This window comes from Eublepharis macularius, chromosome 1 (genome assembly GCF_028583425.1).
Source record: "Eublepharis macularius isolate TG4126 chromosome 1, MPM_Emac_v1.0, whole genome shotgun sequence".
Classification (NCBI taxonomy): Eukaryota; Metazoa; Chordata; class Lepidosauria; order Squamata; family Eublepharidae; genus Eublepharis; species Eublepharis macularius.
This window is the reverse complement of record NC_072790.1, coordinates 114,346,990-114,374,862: the sequence shown is the minus strand read 5'-3', so window position 1 is coordinate 114,374,862 and position 27,873 is coordinate 114,346,990. Positions and strand designations below refer to the sequence as shown.

General features: G+C 41.8%; 1 protein-coding gene across 8 annotated transcripts in view; it reads left to right on the top strand.

Moving 5' to 3' along the window:
* Positions 1–27,873, top strand: part of EPB41L2 (erythrocyte membrane protein band 4.1 like 2) — a 176,037-nt gene that overhangs the window by 37,018 nt on the left and 111,146 nt on the right. For 7 of the 8 annotated variants that reach the window (XM_054976681.1, XM_054976812.1, XM_054976615.1 and 4 more), the window contains exons 2-4: positions 9,242–9,687; positions 11,734–11,937; positions 24,673–24,777. In XM_054976681.1, the coding sequence (XP_054832656.1) occupies positions 9,259–9,687; positions 11,734–11,937; positions 24,673–24,777 (738 nt within the window). In that variant the 5' untranslated portion in view covers positions 9,242–9,258. Of the gene's footprint in view, positions 1–5,488; positions 5,555–9,241; positions 9,688–11,733; positions 11,938–24,672; positions 24,778–27,873 lie in introns of those variants that run through there. The other variant, XM_054976481.1, reaches the window with a different exon arrangement.

Sequence of the window (27,873 nt, the reverse complement as noted above, 5' to 3'; positions counted from 1 at the left end):
ACGGGGCACACTTGTAATAAAGTCCAAACACACACTGGGAAGTCCAGATATAGGTCTGGGCAGGGCTGCCCAGGAAGAGAGTCCTTCGTGCAGTTAACCAAACATGGAGTCAGGGAACTACACCGTCTATTGCAGCAGCAAGGTAACTGACACGCAGGCAGGAAACTGACACGTGTACCAGAACACACACGTGCAGGGCAATCTTTGTGTAACAGTGAAATAGTGATGCAGGAAACTTTAACACAGTTCATGGCAGGCCTTAAAGCAGGAGAGGGGGCCTACTTGGCAACACCATTAACGTTCATTTAGCAGCCATTTCTGCATTACATCAGCCAATAGATGGAAAAACAGTGTTCTCACGTTATGCCTCCAAACAATTCCTCAAAGGGATCAACAATATGTTTCAAAAGCTGTCTTTATTTCTCATTTATCTTGAGATTTTTTGGGGTTTTTAATGATATGATAGTGTAGCTTCTGTTTATTACATAATGGTGCTCTATGCAGCTTTTGCAACTCTGTAAAAATGGAGACAGTGTAATGTAGTGGTTAGGATGTTGATCTGGGTTGATTCCAATCTCTTGCTGGACCAGTCACACAGTCACAGCCTAACAAACTTAACAGATTTGTTGTAGGAATGAAATGGAATAGAAATTGGTATAAGCTGCTGGGGGACAAGGCAGCAGAGGGAGGGTGGAAAATATTCCATCCTTTACATCCCCTTACTGGGGAAAGGGGGGTTAAGAACTTCCTTGAGCTAAGAAACAATGTGGTATAGTGGTCAAAACACATCACTTCATTACCTAGTCGAATTTTCCTCTTCACAAAAAAGGAATTGATTTGAAAATGACTCAAATTCCTAAAAAGAGGAATAGAAACAGATTGCTGAATTTCAAGAAGAAATTCAACTAAGAGGAATTAAGAGAAATTTCACTTAACAACTCTGGTGAGTGGAATGGAAGGAGGTATAAAGTCTGAGGAGCATGATGGTGCGTATCGCTTGGCGCTTTTTATTTTTGAATTAATGAGAGTTTTTGAAAGGCTTTTGAGTAAAAATGGGATTTTTTTTTTACTGGAAATCTTAGTGGGATAGGTGTTTAGTGAGAAAATGTCTAAAATGAAGTTTTCAGTTCAGCTCATGTTGAATTAATGAAGCCAAACACATCAATACTACCTCATAAAAGGAACTCATGGGATTCATCATGAAGGAAATATTGAAAGCAAATAGTCAATTTGTTCATAGATCCAGAGGAGTTAGCCGTGTTAGTCTGTAGTAGCAAAATCAAAAAGAGTCCAGTAGCACCTTTAAGACTAACCAATTTTATTGTAGCATAAGCTTTCAAGAATCACAGTTCTCTTCGTCAGATTCATGGAGGGCAAAAAGAGAAACTGGTCAGATATAGATGGGGAGAGGGGGGGGCGGGGTAGATGCAAACATCTCCTTCTGATATGCAGATGCAAACAGCTCCTTCTGATGTGGAGATCAGTTTGCTTCTGTAAAGGTTCAGAGGACTTAGCCGTGTTAGTCTGTAGTAGCAAAATCAAAAAGAATCCAGCAGCACCTCCAAGACCAACCAATTCCACTGCAGCACAAGCCCTCGAGAACCACAATTTGTTGTTTCTTCTTTCTGACCTTGAATTCCCTTTCTATTTTACCGTACCATATTCTCAATCTTCAATCTGTTTACATCACTAACCATTTTTAAATTGGGTTTGAGCAAGTTCAGTGGGTGAGCCAGGCCAAGTTAGTTTCAAATGCACTTGTATGTATCTGTAACAGACTGCACTTGAAAGCAGGTTTCCTAAGTGCAGCAGTCAGAGCTGGGAAGGAAAGCGTTAATTCCTGCTTGGAGTAGAGAAGTGGAGTGACATGCTGCTCCCTCCTCTTTGGTTGGTCATTTAGAGCCAGCATTCAGGCTGATCGTGGCTTTCTGATACAATTTGGGAGAATTTGTGAGTGAATCTGATAGGGAAGGTCAGACAGGTTCCTCTCTGGTATGAGGAAAGAGGAAATTTGTGCCTTAACTGTAACATCACTGTCCTGAAGAAGAATTATATTTAAGAATTCTTAGTATAAGTGTCAGCAGAAGCTGAAAGCCACTTGACAGACTCCACAGATTTGTGTTTTGGCAAAAGTGATTGGGTAGTGAGTTGAGACTCCTTTCAAGCCAAAAGAGGAAGGGTTATATCTACTTAGAAGAAAATTAATTCCTGTTCAGTTTCTAAAAGGGGATTCGCCCTGAGGAGGACCCCAGGTCTATTATTAAGGGAAAGCAGAAACTATTTTGCCTGTTTCTCAAAGTGTATTCTGTATTACCAACATAAATTTTACCTCAGCAATTTCAATCCCTGACTACTCTTACTCAATCTCTGTCTGTTAAATAAAGTTATTTATTTTTGGATGTTATACAGTCCCCAGTTCCATTTCCAACAAAAAAGGAAGAGGGCTTCTGCTTCTCCCCATCAAGTTCTTGGGCTGGGCTAAAAAGCCAAAATTATATCTGACTGTCAGGGTGGGACAGACAAAGATTTCAAACCACAAGGATTAACATTCTCCTTGGGGGCTGCTCAGCCAAATCAGGCAAACTGAATTTTGGCTGTAAAATCTACCTCAAAGTGCGGGAATGAATGGGGGTCCATCATAGTATTCTCCCTGAAGCTGACTCTTTTAATCAAACCAGACTTGGATGACTACAGTTTTGAGCTGAGGTGGGAAAAGAAGGGGCTGCTTAATCTTTTCTCTTCTGGCTGTGTTTGCTGCTCTGCAAATGGGTAAGATCAGTGGTTCCCATACCCAACCATTCATTACTGTGGCTGCCACCTGGTGGAATATAACCCACTTATTGAGATCAGAAAGGCTCTCACACTTGCATCCTTTTGTAGAATGTGCAAAAGGAACTTTTCAGGAGGGTGTTTTTCTGAAAGTAGTAGTGATATAGTTTTTAAAGTTTATCATTTATTTGCTTCCCTTATAACCCTCCCTTTATCCCATGTTAATGGTTTTTATTGTATTTTTGATAGCTTTTAGTTTTTATAATCTTTATTGAGTTTGTGAGAAAGGTGGACTATAAAGTTGGTAAATATGTTCCAGTTCAAAATCACCTTGGAGGAACTATTTTGGGGAAGGTTTTTGTCCATGAGCACTGCAAAGGTAAGTAAATTGAAATGCTTTGCTAATTTGTAAAGGTGTTTTCCCTTGACCATGAGTGTTTATTCAAAACACACAGGCAAGAAGATTTCTATTTTTGTACAGTTGCTATTGCCTTACCTGTATTTTTAAAGCTATTTTCATGTTTCCAGTGTTTTGTGGTTAAAATTATCCTTTTGTCCAGGGTCTGAGGCGCAGCCCCCGGACTTGCCAGGAGGAGGGGACAGGAGACAGCCGGGAGATAGCTGCCCAGCTGCCCCAGCAGACACCCAGGGCCAGAACCTGCCAGCACCGGAGGGAGGGAAAGAAGCACCCAAGCCTCAGAGGGTTAGAAAGGGCAGGTGGAGGCCAGTTAGCCCTACCCTCCAGTGGGAGTCTAGGCAGGGAGAGTGATGACAACCAAGAGGAGGCCCGACCAGAGGGAGAGGGCACAGGAAGCAGGGACAGCCAGCCAGCAGCTAATCAGACAGAAACCTTTCCAGCAGTAGAAGGAAGGCAGTCAAGGCATCACAGGGCCACGCCTCAACCTGCAGGCAGGCTAGAAGGGATTAGCCCTAGCCAGGTGGGACAGGAAGGCAAGCAGCCACAGGTGGAACTGCCTGGGGCACTCTACAGGAAAAGCTTGGCAGCCAGCAAAGAAGGCACAGGTGTGCCTGCCCCAAGCAGCCAGCTCAGTAGAGAAATCTTGTCAGCAAGCCAAGGAGGAACAGGTGTGACTGCCCTGGGCAGCCTGCAGAGCAAACCCAGGTGCAGCTGCCTGAGTCAGCCAAGGGCATGGCTAGAGTGTCAGAGGGTTGTGTGGCTGACACATGGAGCAGGGAATTGGTGAAGGGATAAAAGGGAAGTCCACCCACAGGGTGGGGTGGGTTGTGTAGGAATGATGGAGTGGAGTAGGAGTGGTGGGAAGCGAGAGAGTATGAGGATGCGAGGAGGGAGGTTGGTGAAGAAGGAGAAAGAGAGAAGTGTGAGTGATGGTTGGGGTAGGTTGAGCAGGCCAGCGAGTGGACTGAGAGGGTGTCAGGGTGATGTATACCGCCCCTCCTTCCGCAGAGCAGGGTCCTGCGGTATCCCTGCTGCCCCCCTGGGGTCAGAGCCAGACACTGCAGTGCCCAACACTGTGGCATCCAAGGCAAAACCTGACACCTTTCATCTATTAAAACAGTTGCATATGTTTCATTATCTAAAATATTGTTGATGTTGAAAGTTGACTTTATTAGATACTGTAACTATTAATGTAAAGGTTTATTCATGTCATGCTTAACAACAGTCAAGTATAATCTGCACCCAGTTTGTTGCTGCATTTATTAGTGCCTTACTTCCTGTCCTCCAGTCATGTTTATTATAACAACAACAACAACAACATTCGATTTATATACCGCCCTTCAGGACAACTTAATGCCCACTCAGAGCAGTTTACAAAGTGTTATTATTACCCCACAACAATCACCCTGTGAAGTGGGTGGGGCTGAGAGAGCTCCGAGAGAACTGTGACTTGCCCAAGGTCACCCAGCTGGCTTCGTGGAGGAGTGGGGAATCAAACCTGGCTCTCTAGATTAGAGTCCCATGCTCTTAACCACTACACCAAACTGGCTCTCTTATAAATGAATTCCAGTAAACTGTGATGTGTGAGTGCAGGTATGCAGACTAGCACTGTTCTTTTCCGTCTCCCTTACAAACCATAATCCTAAAGTTAGTGCGGATGGGAAAACAACTCGGGTTACCCCAGACACCTGCATTTGTCATATGTAACCAGGATTAGCGTTTAATTGCAGTTTTTCACACAAAAAAGAAAGGGAAAGATCAAGGTGTATGTGTAAACTTGACAGCTAGCCACCTGAATGCTTCCTTAGTCTGTTCAGCAAAGAACAGAGTGTGTATGTATGTAAAATGCCACCAAGTTGCAGCTGACTTATGGCAACCCCATAGGAATTCCAAGGCAGGAGAGGAACAGAGGTGGTTTGCCATTGTATACTTCTACATGTAATATTAACACACTTTATATGATTCCTTGTTTTTAGTTTCTGAGGAAAATGACTGTACCTTATAACTGATGTTCTAAACACTTAACTATCACCCCCTCCTGAAAGAAACTTCTACTGAGTCAGGTTTCTCTTTGTGTTAAGCACACTAGGGTTTTCTTTCTCTTGGTTTATAAAACAGATAGCAGAAAAACAGAGTTGTATTTTTGACCCATGTGTATTTTTCTGTCTGCTGGAATGAAATGAGCTGGAACTAAGCTCTGGTTTTCCATTGGGTATGCCTTTCTCGAACAGAGTCAGGGCTTGGGTGGGGTCATTCTTGTCCATTAAGCGGTACAAAGAGACGATTGGATTTTCATCAGCTGGCTGCCTTTTTTTAATGATGAGGAATTCTACAGAGCTAGTTTGATATGCATAACAAAAATTACATGTAGGTAAGCAAGTTCACATTAATCTCTTAATGTTGTTGGTATTGCTTTGCATATTGATGAGCAACTTATAGTAAAGTGCAAGAACAATGGGAATGAAATTGTTTTAGACAAAATGGGGGAAAGAGTTGATTTTAGTTTGTTAATTTTTACACTGTTTTCAACAAATAAAAATGTATATCCAGCTTGGTTATTTTAGCCACAGTTGTCTTGAGCAGCTGCAAGCCACTTATGTCAAGAGGGTTGAAAAATCAGTCTGAATAATATATTGTATAACACAAAGAATTGTTAGCGAGTACAGAATATAAACTGTAGCCTCGAGCCCTCATACAACCTTTTGTTGTACTGATTTTGATGCATTTACGGGTTTATCTAAATCTTCTGGAATTCTAATGCAATATTATCATATTTAATTTTTATTTCAATAATTGTACCTGCCCACTTTCAGTAATTGTATCTACCTACTATTTAAAAAATTGAGGCACTTGTTTGTGTTTCTACATGCCAATCATCCTGTTTCTGTTTATGCTTTTCCTGCTGTAACTATATTTAAATACAATGCAGAAAAAATTGTGGTATTATCAATGCCTTCAGTACGGAAATACTTAGTAAACATAATTTTATCTTTGCATGTGGAAAATGTGTATGTAAAATAGGAAGCTGTATCTGTTAGTTATACAAGTAACTCGCAAATTACATGAGGAGCCCATGAAGGGAGTTGCAATGTTAGCCAGGAAGCTGAGTTTTAAAAGGGATTGGAAGGTTTTGTCAATTTCCCCTCTCTACAGAGCCTGGGAGATTGCTGCTCAGTGGGTTTTATTTCCTCTTTGCCTCTTAGAAGGGGAGGTGAAACTGACAGAGCATTCTGGAGGCAAAGAGGAAATTAACAAACCGTCTGAGCAGCAATCTCCCTGACTGACATAGCATATTTTTAATAATGAAATATTTACTTTAAGCCAGGGTGGATAAAAATCAATGATTTTTAAAAAAAAATTAAAAAAAATCGTATTTTTTTATTTAAATTGGATTTTTTGATTTAAATCGGATTTTTTAAAATAAAATGCTTTTTGAGGAAAATATATTACCATCCAAAGGTTATTCCATCATGAAATAAAGATTAGTTTTTAATTATGTAGAATAAGGCTGTATATGTTTAATTTTTTTGGTAAATAAATTCCATTAATCCATTCACAATGTCATGCTCTTCCAGAGGTTTTTGTAAGATTATTGGGCAGTTTCTCTGCCTACAAGATATTATCACAGATGCTTGGTTTTGCAGTTCTCAAAACTGAATTTGTGTCAGCTCAGCAGAGATCACATGCCTCTTCTTCACAGCAAAAATGTTATAACATGAACAGAGTTGAGAAAAAGACCTTAATCCTATTGTTCTACAAACCTATGAAGACAGAATCAACCCCTCCAGTGCTAAGTTTCAAGAAGTTCAGTGAATAGAAACAATATTTTTCTGATTGTTTGGAGTGGAATAGATCTGCACAAGAAGAAACTAAGTGTGAGGAGGGAGGGGCAAGCAGTACAAAATGAAAGTGAAACTTTTTGAGCACAATACTGCACAAGTCTTTGGATCTTTTGTGTGTATGACCTGAGGTTTATCACATTCTTTCCTTGGAGGAAAAAACCTATAATGGCAGCAGGCCATAAAAGAGACCCAGTTTGGGAATACTTTAATGAAGTTCCTTTACCTATCGGTAAGGCAGGCATCTACTTGCATATTAAAGTTATACCAGCAAGAATTATTCTTTATGTAGAAAACTATGATTTAAATCAAGCCTTAATGACTAGTGATTTAAATCGTGATTTAAATTGTGATTTAAATCAGTTTGATTTAAATCAAATCCACCCTGCTTTAAGCTGTCCAATTAATTTAAGATTAAACAAGCAGTTGTTAGTGGTCAATGCATTCTTAAACTTATAATATGCTATGCTAAAATATTCTGGCCTCAAACACTGTTTTTTTAAATTTAAATTTTTAAAATTTTATTTTATTTTATCGTATTTGTATTCCGTCCTCCCCGCAAGCAGGCTCAGGGCGGATAACAGCATTAAGAACATTTAAAATATTCCATATAAAACATTTAAAAGCATCATATAAAAATATAAAAATGGCAGCACTCTTATTCTTGATGGCGGCAATACAGTTAATAACAAATAGTGCAACAGTACAGTTGAACATAGCAGCAGTTTAAGAACAGTGGTGGGCAGCTCTCATAGGGAGAGGAGTAGATGTTGTATCCTCCAGCCAGCGGAGGCCCAGCCTCAGCCATAAGCCTGGCGGAACAACTCTGTCTTACATGCCTGGTGGAAAGATAGTAGATCCTGCTGGGCCCTGATCTTGGTAGACAGAACGTTCCACCAGGTAGGAGCCAGGACTGAGAAAGCTCTGGTTCTAGTCGAGGCCAGACGGGCCTCCTTGGAGCCAGGGACTGATAACAGTTTCTTTCCTCCTGATCGGAGGGTCCTCTGGGGAATATACGGGGAGAGACGGTCCCTCAGGTATGCTGGCCCCAGTCCGCACAGGGCCTTATAGGTCAATACCAAGACCTTGAGTGTTGAGTGCATTGCAACAATTTATTTCAATAGAAATTTAAACTTGTTCAGGAAAAAGGGTACATTAGTTTTATCTGCCTGTGATGAGTAGTTTCATTTCATGGCTCTGACCATTCCCCTTTGGAATAAAAACAATAGGTCATTTAAAAGCTGCCTTTTCGTAAGTTTGGGACTCTGAGGCATCCCTTTTTTGTATTTTGTACATTTTCATTGACGGGATGCAGAGGAAAAGGTATGTGTTTGCACTGAAATAATTTGGTCAGAGGTATGTCTTTTGAGTGTCACTAAAAACATCAGCCCTGCATTATAATCTTTCCTCCGTTGTAATATATTAAAAAAGTGTGTGATAACTTCATGCACCAAGTTTCCCTCCCACTTAAAGCAGCAACTAATAAGGTTTGCACTCTTGAGTTTTTCTCCAAAGACGTTGAGTCATACTCTTCTTCTTACTAAGTTTAGATTTAAGCTGATGTTCGCAAAGACAATCCTGAATTTGCTAATGTCTTGCTCTTGTCTCAGTTGTTTGATTCTTGATCAAATGAATTAGATGTATTATTATTTAGCACGTCTACCTCACTGTTCCTTTGCGGAGCTTAGGGTAATATACATTGTTCTCTCTCCTTTTAATCCTCACATTGGGTTAGGCTGAGAGAGTTAGTGACTGGTCTAGGGACGCCCAGCAAGCTTCATGGTAAATAAAGCCTTGTAACCTGGGTCCTTCAGATCTTAATCTAACACTATGTTAAATTGGATTAATTTGTAAGAGGTAAATTCTTCAATGTTTTATTTTATTTCCTTATTTCATGTGTACCCTGCTTTTCTCCCCAGTTTACTTTGTCCTTCTCTACTCCCATTTTATTCTCACTACAACTTTGTGAGGAAAGCTAGCCTGAGTATGCAATTAAACAGTTGATTAAATGAGATTTTATTGTATACAGTATACTGACTAGCCCCCTTGTCATGTTTTATTTCACTCTTGTCCTCAACAATTCCCATTGCTGTTTTTTGGACACTTCCTTTGTGTATATATTTGGCTAAACTTTTCTTTGTAATTTTCTTTGTGCAATTTGTGCAGTTAGATAGGATTGAATTGCTTCTAAGATATTTATATATTGTTTTTAAAGCATCTCCTGTGACCACGATGACAGAAGTTGGTTCAGAAACAGAAGCAAAGCAGTTGGAAACAAATGCAGCAAAGGAAGATGCTGGGGATGCACTGCAAACTCAAAAGAAGCAGGAGCGTGAAATAGCAGAAGGTTCTCTTCCCCAGAACCCACCTAGCCAAAGTAGCCCTAGAAGTTCAAAGAAGGAAAAGGATCCATCTGAAAGCAAGGGTATTGGTCGCTTCCTCCCACCCTGGCTTAAGAAACAAAAGTCATACAGCTTAACAGAACCCAAAGATGAAGATAAAAAGAAACCATTGGCAGTAGCAGAGGAGGGTGAATGTCCTCTTCCAGAAGAGGCAGCTCAGCCTAAGGAAAAGCTGGAAGGCTTTACTGAGAATCGCCGAGAAGCTAAAGGGGATGGCAAAGAAGATGAGAAAGATTCTGATAGTAGTGCTGAGACACAGGTATATGTTGGAAACAAAAGTAAATTAATGCAAGTTTAGCTACAGGGGACTTTTAATGGTTCGAGTAGTTGTTAATTGATATATTCTGTTTGCACATTACTAAATATGTATAAAATATAGTAGATATGAGGGTATTGGTGGGGTCTTGGGAGGCAGGATGTGGTGCTCACAGTGTCATCAGGATTTGCTGATCCTTCTAAATATTGAAGATCATTATTTTACCCCTTAAAATTAGGTTCATAGAATGAATGAGAAATGAAAGCAAGTGCAAAAACTGGGGAAATAATTGGCCTTCTAAATAGCTGTTTTCCTAGTCTTCTGTGTTGAGTAACAATTGCCTTCAGGAGAGCTGAACTAGAACTGTTTAAAACTGTTTAAAACTAAACCAGAATTGTTTTAAGCTGGAATTTTCCCCTTTATAGCATTAAGGGTTCACAAATGACTAACCTGGTGTATTTGTAGGCTGGTAGGTTAGTAAAATCTGAATAAGTGTTTTAACTTTTGTGTAATCATTTTAATTTTATTTCAGCTTTAGTTTATCAAGTATTTTAAATACACTGTTTTGCAAGTTTGATTTCCACTCATGGTCCTTTTCTTTTCACATCATTCTGTGTTGTGAAAGCGAGTGCAATGAGGACAGGATTAATTTCCAGTCCTTGCTGTGGTTCCCAAGTAAAAAAAAAATAGAAATAGTTGTTCTTGCTTTCTTACTACTGTCACATCACTCCAATTTTAGATCATTTTTGTCCTTTGGAGCTGCAATAGAGAGTAAAACTATCCAAGGTGATTTTCCTGATTGCAGCAACCCTTCTTGTTCAGTCAGCATTAGGGGTGTGCACCCCAAAAAGATTGGGTTTCCTGCTTCGGGGAAAAGATTAGGAAAAACCTTAATCCTGAAGCAGCAAGTCGCTTCGGGATTTGGGTATTTAAACCACTTTAGAAAGCTTCAGGTAGAGCTGCCGCAGCACTTTTCTTGCTGTTTGCAAACAGCAAGAAAAGTGCTGCTTTCAAGCTTCCTGCTGCCTTTTTTTAACCCGATGGGAGGGGTATAAAAAGGCAATGGGAGGGGGAAGGTGGTACTCCCTCTCCCCCTCCCATCAGGTAAAAAAAATGGCATGGGAAGCTTAAAGCAGCAATTTTCTTGCTGTTTGCAAACAGCAAGAAGTGCTGCTTTCAAGCTTCCCGCTGCCTTTTTTTTTACCCAATGGGAGGGGTAAAAAAACGCGATGGTTGCTCCCCCTCCCATCTGCTGAAAACCGCTATTGGTGTTTGAAAGCAGCAACACTTTTCTTGGGTGGCATGTTGCTACTTTCAAATGCCCCCACCACTCAGCTGACGGGAGGGGGAGGAGGGGTCTTCTTCCCCCTCCCATTGGCTGAAAAAAGCAGCAGTGTTTGAAAGCCACACTTTTCTTGCCGCTTTCAAGCAGCAAGAAAAGTGTTGCTTTAAACTGCCTTTCTGCCCTGCCACTTTTTTCAGCAGATGGGAGGGGGAGGAGGGAACCCCCTTACTTCTCCTCTCATCAGGTTAAAAAATGCAGTGGTGCAGGAAGCTTGAAAGCAGCGCTTTTCTTGCCATTTGCAAATAGCAAGAAAACTTGCTTTGAGCTTCGGTATGCTCCGTAAAGATTCCAGAACCTTTACAGAGTGTACCAAAGCATTTAAACACCTGAATCCCGAAGATGCTTGCCAAATTGTTTTCCCACTTCAGGTAAACCCAAAGCAAGAAACCCAAATATTTTTCGGGTGTACACCTATAGTCTCAACAATCACACCCAACAAACAATAGCAGATTTACACATTGTAAATGGGTATATATAATGGGTTCTTTAGTTTAAGTCTTGCAGTCTTTGGTTTAATTTTGGTCAGAAATGGTTTAATAGGCGAGAATCTATGCTGTTTTCTGCTAGGTCATATAAATTTGAAGGCTCTGTAGGGGCTTTCGTTTCTGAATTTAAAGTAAAGTAATCAGATGATGATAATGATCCTGATTTACCATCCTGGGGACACAGCCTTACTATGCATTAATACACCCTGTCTTGTACAGCCTGCAAAAGAAGACAGTAAAGATATTGTTTCTGAAGAAAAGAAAGACCAACAAGGGACAGAGGAAAGCAAAATGGAGACCAAAGAAGTACAGACAGCTGAAGTTGAAATTGAGAAAGCTGTTCAGAAAACTCCTAAGAAGATCAGAACAGTCCAGTGTAAAGTGGTACTATTAGATGGCACAGAATACAGCTGTGAACTTGAGGTAAGGGAAATAAGCCTGTGATTATCTCTTTTCTGAAAAGAAAGCAATAAGTATAATATACTTTTTATTGAAATGGGATCCTTTTAATATATTTGTATTCATTATTCATAGCACTATAGTTTATAAGTAGTGAAGGGTGTCCTTTTAAAGCTGTATCTTAATGTTACAATTCATCCAACATGAATGAACTCTGAATAGTAGTATAACTATCAATATTGCAACCACAACAGTATCTAGCAAATGTATCTTTCCCTATTCTAACCTTTTGTTTTTCAGATTATTTATTTATTTATTTACATTATTTATAGTCTGCCTTTCTCACTGAGACTCAAGGCGGATGTAAGTCAATACAGCCAACAGCAGGGACATTCAATAAATAATGCAATAGGGTATACAAATTTACTGAGATCTGAAAACAAACAAATTTGATACAGAGCTGAAACAATGATGAAATGGAGCATACGCAGTTCTAAAACTGACATATTAAACAACACAGAAACTACCCAGCCTAGTTTTTAAATCACTTTGTGCAGGGGGCTCATGGATGTAGTCCTTACAGCTGCATACTTTTGGTCCCTGAACTCCATATCCCCCCAAAATTGCTTCCAATGCTTTGCATAGATGCTACACAACACAGGGATGAATGAAAGATAACTGCTCCTGAAGGCAAGGTTGAGCTTTCTGCCTCCCATATGCAGGACCAGTGAACTGATAAGGATGGTCCACCCTTAAAGACTGGTGGACCATTATAGTTTTCAGGTAATTCTGGGAAATTTTGAGAGCCTCCCCTGGTAACCCTTTGGAGGTCTTTGTGGGGTTGTTCCTTGACATCCCCTCCTGTGCTCTGGCACGACTCATTTCCATGTCTTACCTGGGAGGAGAGGAATATGAAGCTGGTTGGGAGATGATTAAACTGTTGTTGGCAGAAGACTTGGGATGAATCAGAGTATCAGAGCATGCCATAGAGTCCCTCTGCAGATTTATGAAGTGGTAGAGAGTGATAGAGCATTTGGTTGTGGAGCAGCTCCAGGGACATAAATAAATAAACCTGCTGTGAAGTACAGAACTGGCTCCAGCTCCACCTCTCTTGAGGACCAGCCAATGAGTGAGGGCAGAATGCTGGACCAATGAGAATTGGAGACAGTGAGTGGAGTGAAAGAAGGATTTTGACTGTGCTGAGAAGAGGCAGCAGAGATATTGCTGGCTGATCACAAACCTGTTGTGATATACTGAAACATTCCCTGTTTAAGCATAATTTATTTATGAGTTTTAAAATAATTCACTCCAGTGTTCTATCTTGTAAATAAAAATTATTTCTTTGAGGTAAAATATCACATATACAGGCCTCAAACACTACAGTCACATTAAATGAGCCAAGTTTAAGTAAATGGTGGCAGCATATTTAAGGGAGAGTAAACTCTTAAGTTCCCTTTCCCCAGTAGTTCTGAGCAGTAACTGGATGAGGGGAAGTAGATAGAGGGAATAGGTTGCCTGACTGATGGAGCCTCTGAGAGAGGAAAGAGGGGACCTCTATGAGGATTTGGGGGTCCCTTTTTGGAACAGGCTTTCAGCATGATAGCTAGGGATGGTAGGTGAGTAATGTTGCTTCATGCTTCCCTTCACCAGTCTTCAATGGAGGCACATGCCATCTTATATGGAGAGAGATTAAAGCTTCCTCTCATCGTAAGTTTCCAGTGCATGTGGTAATGACTAATGAGCATAATGAAGCCCAGAGTCCTGAATTATATTCCCCTCACCTGGGCAGTGATCTTACTTTTAAAGCCCTTCAGGACCTGGGAACCTAATTTTTGAAGGACTCCCTCTCCCCAATATATACAGCTTTAATCTGCTCAGCAAGACTTGTTTTTGTTTTAAAACCAAGAAATGTTGCTTCATCATGGAACAGTTCATTGCAGGTGTAGTAATTTTTTTTCGGATTAGGATCTGGGAGACCCAAGATTAAACCCCTTCTCTGTCATTGAAGTTCACTGGGTGAGCTTGGCCAGTCACTCTCCATCAGCCCAATCAGGGCAGGCCTCAACAAATCTAGATACTAGGGCATCAGAGGCTTTGACAATTCTGTGTGGTGCCTACGAGTTCTCTCTGGCTCCTCCAAATCCCTGCCAGCCCACTAGAATTGGTTCTTGTATGCTAAATGACAGGGCCGGAGTGCTATTTAAGAAGTTGGGCTGGCAGCTCCCACAGTGTTCCTTAAGTAGCGTCCCAGCCCTGCCTTTTAAGAGACTTGATGGGAGCTGCCAAACCAGTCTCTGAAGCAGCACTCCTGCACCATCTTTTAGGCAAGGCTTTGGGCCTGTGCTGAAATGTGCCTAAAAAGAAAAGGGGTGGCTACTTAAAAGGGTGGGACTGGGAAGTTCCCAGCAGCACTAGAGCCCTGCCTTTTCAGCACACTGTTCAGTGCACACTGAAAGTCTTATCTGTAGGGTGGGGTTGGAAGTGCTGCTTAGAGACTGGGTTGGAATGTACCAGAACACTACTAAGCAGAGCTCCAGCCCATGTGATAACTGCTGGATCAGCTGGCTTCCACACTCACCATAACCCCGAAGAAGTGAGGCTGGAGCTCTGTTTAAAATGGCACAATGAAGAGAGTATGTGGTAACACCTTTACCCTGAAATTTAAGAAAATGGCAGGAACTTTGTTTCCTGAGTTTATTTGGGAAAAGAAAATGCCATAAATTGGTGTAAATATTATATTTGTAAGATGGGCAAAGGAAGGTTTCATAGCCCCAGATTTAAAACTTTCCTATGGTGCTGCCAATCTGGTATGGAACTGATGTGTTTGGGGCAACATGGAAAAGAATGTTCATTGCAAAGTATTGAACAACTGTTTGTGAAGCTTTCTTCAGAAGCCATAGTATGGGGCTTCTTTTGTAGAATGAACCCCTGTGCTAATGGAAGCTGTAAGAATCTGATTGAAATATGAAACTTAAGTTATTTCTTCACTTGTTTCTGTTATTTGTTATGAAGACTTTAGGTTTTTCTTTAAAGTAGGCAATTATGAACATTGGGAACCGGGGTGGGGTAATGCATTATTGTGGCTTTCTTGCTTGATAATTCTTTCTCATACAATTTTGTTCTAGAAAAAGGCATGAGAGAACACACTTTGTCTTCTTTAGTATTACCAGATAAGAAGTTTTGTTATGGCTAAATTGAGAAGTGGGACAGTGTTTCAGAAATACCGTGTTTTTAAAAAAATGTGGCAAGTGTGTACAATATACAGATTGATATTAGAATTAGAATGTAACCACACAAGTTTTATGAGCAGTGGAACAGAAATTTAGATTGAGTTGTTAATACAGTTGAAAGAAATTCTCTTCTCACTAGAAGTACTGTGCTGTTAGTTTATTACTCAGAGAGAATGTCAAGAAAGTGATGGTTCAGTGGTGGTTTTTGTCTTTGAAAATCGTATCTTCTACTAGATATTGGTTTTGTATAAAAGCAGGATAATGCTTCTTTTATAGATCCCTGCAGTGTGACAGTGTTGGAAAATTGTTGCACAAAAATATCTTGTTTTGCCTTGGCTTAGCCTTCTTGAATTTTTTCTTTTAAAGTATGTGGTTGATATACCAAGGTACTATCAGGATATTGTTCTTAATAGAAGTACCGCTGCTTGGTTGGCTTTTGCCAGATACTGGAAGAAGTGAGCTATCCTGCAAGAACAAGAGTGGATGGGAAAAGTTTAAAAAAGTTTTTATTAGACCAATGCCATACATAAAGGCCCTGATACTTCACAGCTAGATGTATTTTGTAAAAGGTTTATTTGAAAGGCAGTCTGTTTTTTAAAGTTGTCATAACAGTAGGTTGTATATGTATGATTTTTTTTCTGTGAATGTATTATAAAGTTTAATAAATAATGAGAGTTGCTGTAATATAGTGGTTAAGTGGTTGGGTTGTTAATGAACACTCTGCTGTTGGCTAGTGAACCTTGGGCATTCCTGTCTCTGACTGTATTGATGGAAGTCTTGGGAGCTGAAAACTGAACTGCGTTCTCCTGCCAGTCCAATAGCTGCTAATTCATTTGTTTTCTGCCTACCTCCTGCTCACAGCTGTTTTTCATCCTGACAAAGGCCCTTATGGCTGTGCTCCCATGAGTCTTGTGAAAAAGGAATAGAAGGCCATGTTCAGAGAATTAATATGATTTTTTAAATTGTCAGACTAGAGAGCTGTTTGTTTTTCAGTGGAATATAAGACATTTTCTCTCTAAACAAATGTAGAAAATTTTCTGTGAGACGTTGACTGTGCTCAGATGAACTGCCCATTCTGTAAATTCATGTAAGATGTCTCAGTATAAATTTGGAATGATGTAATTGTCTTGGTGTAGGAAATGAGAAAAGCTTCACCTCATTTTAAGGGCTTTGTTTTGTGACCATGTATTCAGTTCACTAAAGAATGTCATGTGACCTAAAGTGCTATCTAAATACTAGTGCTGTGTAAAGTAAATGAGCGTTGTACTGGAGCCATTTTTCTACACAGAGGCACTGTTCTAATTAAATGTTTATAACAAAAGGCATTTCAGTGATGACTGCATGACCATATTTTATGCACGTCTGAACAGCTGAAGTGTATTGGAAGTGATACGAGAGTTTAATGATTTCATGCAGTTTGTGAATATGAGAGGAAGAATTAAACATTCAAATATCATGGGAGATAAGAGTTTTTAGTTTGATCCCAGAAGGATAGAACTGCAGCCTCTATTTTTTGGAGGTATCTGTCTCCTGTTGTTTTGAAAGCTGTATTACAGACAAAGTAACAGATGAAGCATTCCCCATCTTTGAAGTCCCATGCCAGGCTGCACTGTTATATAACTGTCTATCAAAGAGATTTCAAAACTGTTCTAGGACATGAGAATTAGCAATCCCGCAGAGAAACAGCTGGATGACAACTGGTCACTGCTGCTGCTGATCTTGCTGCAGTCTTTATTGTAAATTAATTCATGTATGTCTTTAGATATTTATCTCGTTTTCCCCCCATGGGGACCTGAAGTTTGATCTCCCCTCCTCTGTTTATATGCTTACAAGAACCCTGTGAGGTATGGTAGGCGGAAAGAGAATGACTGGCTCAAGTTCATTCAGCAAGTTTCTATGCACCTCCTTCTGATGGCCACTGCTGTAATGATTTTGAGCACCAAAATATTGCCTGGCTTTTGGCTGGGGGGGGGGGGGTTAACATCTGCATCTGCACTAACATTGTGATTTTACTTGTTCCCTAGTTGTCTTCTAGTAAGTACATGTTGTTGTTCATGTTTCAACTGATAAAAAGGATCTCGTTCAAACTATATCCAAGTATTTACAGTAAATACTTGGATATAAATTGAGCAGTTCAGTTTTGTCTGAATGTGCTTTGATTCTTTTGAAGGAATAAACAATGTCCTTATTGTGTTGGGTGGTAGCATTGCATACCTTTCCCCCCTTCTTGTCCTTTGTATTTTACAGTGTTGTTCACAACTACTGTATACTACATAGCTCACAGAGCATAGCAGACTTGTTCAGTTATATGCTTTCTACCAATGTCTGCTAGGCACAATAACTTCAGTGTCGCAAAAGCCTACACATAGGCAGTTGAAGGGATTTCTGTGGAATTGCAGTGGCGTCTTCTGCCTGAGTAGCAATTTCAAAAATTCTTTTCAGCTACCAGATTTCAAAAATGTCATGTTTTGGCTGCTGTACTAAATGCCATAAAGGCAGAATAGGGATGTAGGATTTGCTTGAAAGTGTAAGGCAGCATGCTGTGTTTGTGTTTAATTGTGCCAACAGCAGACTCTGTTGCAGCGTTTGAAAACATTATCAAAAACTGGAAAGGCTAATCTCCCTACCCTTGATTATATATTGAGAGCAAGCTGTTCTTAACTTTTGTGCTTTATATGCTGCTGTTTGGAGCAACAAAGTCTGTGCTTAAGACCTGGTACTCTGAAAACAGAACATCTGCCTGTTTTTAATTACTAGAGGAAAGAATAAGGCTACTGAAATAATTGTAGATGCTTGCCTACCTCATAATTTTTATTATCACAAAACCATTTCAAGTGCCTACATGTTTAAAAAAAATCCTGGGTTTACAGATTGCTACGTATGTAGCTTCTGGAAATACCAAAAGTAAGAAGCAATTTGAATAGTTTTAATGGAAAACAAATATTTCTCGTAGGATGCTTCTATCCATATTATTGCTATAAATAATGGTAATCTGGGGCTGTTTAGAGTATCAGTAAATAGATTGTCTCATCTGTGGGTAAAAATTAAGGCCCTTTTGTCCCCTCCAACTAGACTATTATGTCTCTCCTATTTGCAGTAGTGGCAGTTTACACAAAGCAGATCCTAAATACAGTTATAATAACTCATTAGTCTCACAACACCCTAGAGTGGTTTTTACTTCGGAGTTTACCCAAAATATGTGTTCACTCTTTGCTAGGCTTGGGAAAAACCACCCAGGGGAAGGAACATTAACTCAGTTTTTCAAACTTCATTTGGGAGAACAATCAAAGACCCAAAATTGCGCCCCCCCCCATTATAGTTGATAAGTGAGAAGGGAGAGTTTGGACTACCTAATTTGACACAAAGGCATGTAGTATGGTATTTTTAGTAACACAAGCAAAAGACTGGCAAGAGCCCCTTCAAGACTCTTACTTGCTATGAGCACAAATAGTTTTTTTTAAAAAAAAAATCTTTATCCTACCTCTGGCAAGATGGTATTTGGCTCATACCATATATGTAACTCAAACACATACTTCCCTGCTGTTGCAGCCACTTGTGTTCTCAAGAAAGCCAGTTGGGGGTGGGGGGGGGGGCGGGTGGAACCAAGTCTCCAGCCATTCCAAGTATTAATCAAGAAAGCATCTCTGCAAGGTAGGATTCCTGCAGGTTGAATTCCACAAAAACATTCAAAGTTCTGGATTTAGATTAAAGCCCCAAAACTCAAATAACACCACCAAATTATAATTAATAAGGTTTATTAGGATGAGTACAATAAATAACAAATACAGAAGTTGTGCAAGATAGGAAAGAAAATAACAAAGCATAATAAATACTGTAAAATACTGTATAGGCTATGGTCCTCTGACACAAATGTTACATTGTCAGGCTAGAAGTACAAAAGACCAAGTGGAACTCTAGAGTCCAAAATCTAGAGACAAAGGTCCTAGACTGACACTTAACCTGGTAGTCAAGTTCAGAGTATAGAATATAGTGGTACTAAGACATGTGACCACATTCTTTTGCAGCTGCAGCTTACCCTCACCTAGGGTTCCTTGCACTAATGAGATAGAGTGCAATTGCAAAATTCACTCCTGGTCTCTGGCTTTGAAGCTATAATCTCATGATCTCATCTGTACTTGTGTGCCACAGTTCCATCTGATACCTTATCTTGCTGAAAACTGCAAAGTTGTAGTGATTGTGGTTTTCCAGAGACAGGCCTTCATTAGCCTAACTAGGCCTAAAAACCTGAACAAAAGATTTGATAAACCAAGAAATAGACTAGGAAAGGCCAGTTTCTTGACACCCACAGTTCAGGCACCTAAAAGGATCTGGGAAGAAACTGCGGGGGGGGGGGGGGGGCTTTCTATCATATTTGTCCTAAATGCAATTACAGCTTCAGATCTCCCTAACATACTGTCTTTTTATATCTATAAAACCATAACCAAAAGCATACAAATGTTTATATGCCTATTTGAAACCAGATTATGAATCTCTTAGAGAGGAGCTGTCAAAAAATTGGAATATGGAACTCAGGGATCATTTCGTAGAAAAAGAGCTGCAGGAACTCATTAGCATACCTCATTAGCATATGCCACACCCCTTGACATGACTGGAAGTGTGTCATTAGCATGACTGATTTGCATATGCCACACCCCCTGACCTCACCTATCCTGGCTGTTTTGGACCCAATCCTGGCCATTCAGGCTAAATTGGGCAAAAAGGGGCTGAAAATGGTGGGAAAGGGGCCCAAAATGGTCATGAGTGGGAGAGTGCTCCACCACGCATCAGAGGCCCGATCCTGGCCGTTTCGTGACCAATCCTGGCTGTTTTGCGCCTGATCCTGGCCATTTAGTGCCCGAATTGGGCCCAAAATGTCTGAAAGGGTCCTGAAATGGCAGGATCAGGCCCAAAATGGCTGAGATTCGGCTGCTGCAAGACGGAGAAGTGTTCCCTCCCCAAATCGGGACAAAACCATCTGAACCAGGCCAAAATGGGTCAAAATGGCCCTTTTGAGCCCGGATCAGGTTGGTGCCAGGTGGAGAACCCTCCCCCGCCTGGCACTGACCCGATCCAGGCGGTTTGGGCCCCAATCCCGACACTAACGGGAACAAAAAGGCCATTTTGGGCCGGGATCGGTTCAGTGCTGGGCAAAGGAACCTTCCGCCGCCACACACCGACACAATCTTGGCAGTTTTGGCCCTGATCCCGGCCAAAACGGGCCCCAAATGGCTCAAAATGGCCATTTGGGGCACGTTTGGGTCCAGATCAGGGCTGAAATAGCCCAGACCAGTTCGGTGCCACGCAGTGGAGGGTTCTTCCTCCAAGCATCAACCCAACCTGGGCTTTTTCGGCCCCAATCGAGGCTGAAAATGGCCTAAAATGGCAATTTTGGGCCTGGATCGGGGCCGAAACAGCTGAGACCGGGTTGGTGCCAGGTGAGGGAGGCTTCCCCTGCCTGGCACTGACCCGATCCTGGCCGTTTTGGCCCTGATCCCGGCGGAATTGTGCCCCAAAAAGCCCAGAGTGGCCATTTTGGGCCTGAATCGGGGCAGAAATGGCCCAGATTGGGTCAGTGCCGGGAGGGGAACACCCCTGCCTGGTACCAACACGATCCGGGGTGATTTGGCTCCGATTTGGGCCATTTCAGCCCCGATCCCGGACAAAAAGGGCCCAAAACAGCTGAAAGTGGCCATTTGGGGCCCTTTTGGGCTCAGATCGAGGCTGAAACAGCCCGGATCAGGTTGGTGCCGGGTGTGGAAACCCTCACCTGCCCAGCACCGATGTGATTCAGGCCTTTTCGGCCCCGATCTTGGCCCAAAAGGGGACAAAATGACCCAAAGTGGTCATTTTGGGCTTGGATCAGTGCCAAAACAGCCCAGGTTGGTGCCAGGCAGGCGGCACCGACCCAATCTGGGCCTTTTTTGCCCTCATCCTGTCCGTGTCGGCCCCAATCCAGGCCGAAACAGGCCAAGAATGGCGGAAAATCAGGTGGGCGGGGCCAGCAGACAAGTGACCTTTTTGGAGAACTGCCAGAACAGCATTCTGATATGTTCCCCCTCAAAATGAGCCCCGATGGAACTCAATATGCAAGTTCAGAAAATAGCTTGGCTAGGAATACTGAATAAAATCCTGCTTTATTAGATCTTGGACTGCAATTAATGCAAAAAACCATCATTGTCATTGGGGTTGTTATATTCAGATAGATGTTGGAGATGTTAGCAGCCAAGAGTAACTTTGACACTTGTGTTATAGATACATCCAATGATCATGCCAATTGGTTTAGAAATAGACAATTAACTTACTGTTCACTAGATCTTAATCCCCTGCTGTATTGTGGTACATCTCTTCTTAGAACTTTTCGGAAGGATAAGGCTCTGGATCTTAAAGCCTTAGTAATAGCTAAATAAGTATCGGCAAGTGGAATGCAGTAGCTATCCTACATGTTGAAATATGGACTGAAAAACCTAGCTGTCATTGAAAGCGTTGCCTTTAATAGACAGGAAACAATTGTAAAATTTGATATTTGGTCTGAATTTGTGAATTTATTTGGATATTAACATGTGTATATTAGTTTATTTACTGTATGGTATTATCTGGCGGTTTTGGGACAAGCAGGTTTTTTTGAGACTGGTTCTTACTGGCATTGAGAGAGTCCTTATATTTGCCTGCTTCATACTGTTTCAAGGAGCATAAACTTATTTAAATAAACCTGGTAGAGTAGCCTAGTAAGCTCCTAACTAAGATGGCACAGTTGGTACAGGTTGGTAGATAAATGAGTTTAATTCCTGTTGTAGGTGAAGATGATTGGCAAGCACCCTGAGCCATATAAGGATGATGGGCTGATCTTGAACCAGCCCATCATTGTCCTTTGTGGTTGGATGGGTTGGGGATGGAATGGGATGCCCTTGCTGCTAAACAGTATCAACCAAGCCCTTAGTTGCTGGAGCAGTCCAGTGAAGGATGAAGGCGGCAATAATGCTAACCAAGTTTGGAACCAGAACAGATTCGCCCAAAATGCTGCTGGCAAGAACTTGCATCCAAGTTAAAGTTAAGAGTTGTCTGTTTGAGAATGAATGAATAAAAGAAAGAAATGAAAAAAACATTTTTAGGCAATGTAAAATCATCTCAGTTGCCTTGACTGATGTGTTGTTTAGATTTATTTGCAGTCAACTCTCTCTCTCTGAATGAGAACCCTGCTTTTGGATATCTCGTTAGTTGAGTATGCCCCCCTCCTGAGTGAAAAATGGAACATTGCATTTACTGTGATTATTCATTCTACTCAGATGTTTGGAGGACATCTTTGCCCCACTCTGTCTTAAGAAAAAAGATTGTGATGGCTGCTAACCTGGAACATAGTGTAGTGTTCTCTGTCATCTGAGTTTCACATTTCATTTTATTTCATTCAGTTACATACCTCTGATCTACTTCCTCTGATCCATTTTCTGCATATAGTTAACCCTTGGCTGGCATTTAGCTTTTAATGCCTTTTGTGTGGATACATGCATTGTTTGTTATAAATTTTTGTGATGTTAATCAGTAGTTTCTGCTTTGGAAATATTAGAATTGCCAAAGGAGGAGGATGCCACTTCCCATCGGTGGTCATAGGGAGCTGTGCTTTGTCCTTACCTCCTTTTTGATGGGAGGAGTCACTCATTGAGGATGCCTTTCATATTTTTGAATATAAGAAACAGTCACCAAAAAATCCAGTGTTCCTTAAGATTAACTTGAAGATATGCTTAAGTCATCCTGCATTCCTGACAGCACAATTAGTTACAAGTCAGTAGGGCCACTCAGCAGTCCCGGCTTTCAGCTCAATTTAACCTTCCATCTAGGGCTGTGCATGGGTGGGTAGATTTGGTATTCCTGCTTCGGAAAACCGATCCAGAATACCCCCAAATCCGAAGCAGCAAGCCGCTTCGGATTTGGGTTCCAGAAATCGCTTCGGTACGCTCCGTGAAGATTTGGAGCATACTGAAGCGAGGTGGGGGAACTCACCACCACACCCATCCTCCCTGGGGCAACCCCTCCACCCCCCCTGGGGAGACCCCTCCAACCCCCACCCACTTACCTGGCGGTGGGAGGGTTATCAGCTGGGCAGCCGCCGCACAAAGCTGTGCAGCCTGCAGCCAGCCAGCTCCTCTGCCGCTGCGCTGCTGCCCAAGTCTGCGGGATGGTGGGGAAGGCTGGAGCCAACTCCTCTGGACTTTCTGCCCCTCAAATGGCTGCGGTGTGCTGGCGCCGTGGCGGCCATTTGAGAGGCAGGAAGTGCTTTCTCCGCCTCCTCTGACACTTCCTGCCCCTCAAATGGCTGCCGTGGTGCTGGCGCACCATGGCCATTTGAGGGGCAGGAAGGGCTGGAGGAAGCGGCTCTGGCCTTCCCCACCACCCCGCAGGCTCAGGCAGCGGCACGGCAGCAGAGGAGTGGGTCCGGAGCCACTGCAAGGGAGGTGGGGGGAGGTGGGGGGGTTGATGTTTAGAGTGCCCCGCTGCTGCTTGCAAGCAGCGGCGGGGCCCTTTAAACAAGCCCTGAAGTTTTCTGAAGCATTTCTGAATGCTTTGGAAAGCTTTGCTTCAGTGTTCTGAAGCTTAGGGAATACTGAAGCTTTCCGGATCGGGCCCTTTTTGGATTTTCCCCCCCGAAGCGGATCCTGAAGCGCACAGCCCTACTTCCATCTAGTCCAGTGAGATTGTGAATCTTTACTGAGCAGCATACTGAAGCAATCTAAACACCTGAATCTCGAAGCAGCTTTACGATTCAGGTTATTACGGATTGTTTTCCCACTTCGGGTAAACCCAAAGTGGGAAATCTGAATAATTTTCAGGTGCACACCCCTAGTTGCTATACAGCACATGGCATATTATTATTGGAAGAAGGTTTTTTCTCTTTTTTGAGGACTTCTTCTCTCTGTTTGGTTGCAAAGATAACAAGGCACCATTTTTTGAAATATTTATTTTTGAAAGCTACTTATCAAACATTGTGTCACAACCGAGTACCTTTGCTTTAATATTCTTATTTTTTAAAATAAATTCACTCTGGTCTCATACTATAGCCAGGATATTGTAGTAGATTGCAAGTATCATACTGTAGCTTATTGACAACTATTTATGAATTCTTAATTTTATCCACATATGCCCTATTCACGTATATCCTATGCCCTATTGGTGCTTGAATATGAGGACCAACACATCCCAATACTGTACAGCATTACTACTGAAAAATTTCATACTTACAGTGAGGAAATCTTTGTGGTTTTCTGTTTGTCCTATATAAAAGTATGCCTGAATTCATTGTATCCGTGCATATAAGAGGGTATAAAATACTACTCTGTCAAGACTTGCCTATACTATAGGGACAGATGGCCAGATGACCAGGTGCTTGGGCTTTTCTAATACTGACAAAGAACAATTTTATTTTGTTCTAATAGGTTCAAAACATGAAAGAACTGTCTAAATAATTGTATTGGTCTTTTAGTATAAAAACTTTGGTAAACTATTGTGACAGATGGCTTTGCGTGTTTTTAATTCCTAGAAAAAAGCTAAAGGCCAAGTGCTGTTTGACAAGGTGTGTGAACATCTCAATTTACTGGAAAAGGATTACTTTGGCTTGCTGTTTCAAGACCACTCTGATCAGAAGGCAAGTACTACTTTATTTTGTGATGAAATGGGAGGCAACTTTTTACTCCATTTTGTGTATTCTTTCTATCCTAATTCAGACTAAATTCCTGAACATTGCTTACTTTGGAGGCTAATCGTGAATAGAGATCATACTTTGAAATGAACAAAGACTACAGCAGAGGTCCCCAGCCTTTTTGAGCCTGTGGTCACATTTGGAATTCTGACACAGTGTGGTGGGATCGGCGACAATATGACTGCCACAAAATGGCTGCTGCAGCTTACTTTTGGTCACACTTGTGCTATAGAAGTAGTTTCTGCCAAAGCAATGTTTTTAAAAATCTGCATAGCCAATCAGAAGACATGCTTTGTAGAAGCCCCACCCACTTTTAAAAAACATTTGGCAGGCTCTAGAACTGTAGGGTGGGCACAAATGTGCCCGCAGGCACCATTTTGGGTCCCCCAGACTAAAGGGGCAGCAGAATTGCTTTCACCCACTAATTTACTTTGGCTCCAAAGTACAGGCAAATAACTCTTTTACCCTGTCTTCAGTTATTTTTCATGTTACACAACTTTTGGCAAAGCCTTTCCTTATATATAAGGTTTTTGGTTTTTTGCTGATGTCTTGACTCATAAATAGGAATACAGAGAGGAGGAGAGAATGCAAATGAAGAAGAACTTTGCATTCTCTTTCTTGTCTACAAGTAGTGTATTCTGCATAATGTACTTCAGATGTTGCTTGGAAAATTACTGAACTAATTAGAAACACCTTTACTGATTAGTATATTTTACCTACACATAGTTCTTTAGTTTTCTTTGTGAGGGTGCCCTGTACTGGAGACTACATTCAGGATCTAGACCCCTTGTCTATCTTTTTTCTTACTCATTTCAAACTTACTTTATACTATTAAACCTAAACTTTCATTCTCTTCTAAGCTTATATATTATATTATAACACAGTGCTACCTTTATTCCCTTCCCCTTTTACCTTATAAGGCTAGCTATTACATTCCTAGCATATATTCTTTAATAATATAACATTTTATCCATTTACTATTCTCTTACTTAATCACCCTATCCTCGTCAATATGGGTCAACCAATTTGACCCGTACTCCACATACTTCTAAATGCTTCTATATCACTGTATACATTCAATATAAATCAATCAATTTAACTTATATTCTATATGTTACTATATACTTCTTTCCCTTTTCCACATTTCTTATATTCAATCTATTTAAAATATAATTTATCTATTATACAGTTATCTGCCAGAAATATATTTGGTTAACTTATATCCTTATAATTCTTATAATAACACCTCTATTGTTTAATACTATATATGGTAATCAAATAAAATAATTGCTTAGAACTTCTTGTTTAAATTCCCTCCCCCCGGTAAAGTCACTTCTCTCTTCTTTTATTGTATTTCAGTAATTTTCAAACTGCCACAGTTCTCCTCCCACCTCCCATTTTTTCCCCAGATATTGTTTCAGCTTCTCCCAATCCATGTTAAACTGTCCTGGATCGAGATCTCTCAGTTTACTTGTCATTTTGTCCATTTCCGCCATGTACAGCAATTTGTAAATCCAGTCCTCAGTAGTTGGCACTTCTTGTACTTTCCATTTTTGCGCGTATAAAAGTCTGGCCGCTGTTGTCATGTAAAATAACAATGTCCTATATTGTGCTGGAATATCTTCCATTCCCAAGTTCAGTAGCAGCAGTTCTGGGTTCTTATTAACTTGAAATTGTAGAATCTCACTTATTACTTCTCCCTCTGAGGCGGAGGACATCTTGGGTGATTCCCACCGTCCAATCGGGGAGGCAGGAAGTTGATAAACCTTCTTCCTCTTCCTCTGGTAGGTGGGATCACCCTCAGCTTCTCCAGTTCTTTTCCTGCCTCAGGGGAGAGCAGTAGCCTTTAGGCTAGCTAGGCTATCCTTGCTATTTTTTCTGTTTTTTCCTTCTTATTCTACCTACCTCTTCCTATTACCCTTTCCTTCAGCCTTTCCTTACTTCAGCCTTTCTGGTGTTTCTTTTTTGTGCTCCTGTTGTTCCCTTCTGTGTCTTCCCCACTGTCCCCTTTCTAATTGGGGAATCAGAAGAAGAGCGAGCCAGGAGCCAGGATGATGTCAAGGGGGTCATCCGACTCTGAAGACTCCTTTCTGGATAAGGCAGAGGGCTGCCTTCCCGGGGCCGTTCTGCCGACGGCGGGAAAAAGCCCTGCCGGTGCCGACGTGACGCGCAGTCACGATCAGCTTCCCGGTGAAGAAGCTGCAGGGACTGGGCAGCCTCCCCAGAAACGCCCTCGTCTGCCTTCCAAGAAGCCAGAGAGGGCAGGATCTCAGAAGAAGAGCCGAGAGGGCGGCCGGAAGAAGGGAGGCCCGGATTCGGCGGCAAACGCGGCTAGCTGCGGTTTCCCGCCAAAAACGAATGACGCGGTTCCCAACCTCCCGGCGGGAGATCTTGGACCCGGGACGAGCTCCAGCGGACAGGGCCACACCGCAGACGTTCCAGGAGCACAAGTAAGTGATCCATCGGATGGCGTGTCTCCCCAGGTCCTGGCAGCCATCAGGAAGTCCCTCAGGGAAGAAATCCTGGCTCTGAGCCAGGCACACCTTCCTGACCCCTCCTCTCCCACCACCTCCTCTGCACAACAGGGACCCTCGGGCCTCCCCTCCCCGAATAGACCCTGGCCCACCAAGGCAGCCAAAAAACAAACCCGGAGCACTGCCAGAGAGCCCTCCGGCTGGGTCAGCGAGGAACAGTCCATCAGTGAGGTTTCTGAGGAGGGAGAATTCCTCTCTGAGGAGGAACAGGAGACTGACTCCAATATTCCCCAGCAATCTAATAGACTTTTCCTGATGGAAGACTATCAATACCTACTGGCTAAGACTCTATCTGCCTTAGACTTAAAAGACCCAGTAGAAGGGGAGGAGGAGGAGGAGGTTCAAAGACCATCAGGCCAGAAATCCCGGCCCAAGGGAAACAAGGAGTTTTTCCCTAGATCTGATACCAGAGCCAAAGTGTTTCCATTCCCAGAGTACTTTGAGCGCCAGCTGAGGGCAGAGTGGTCTGCACCGGCAGCTACAAAGCAGGTGCCCAATTATCTTAAAA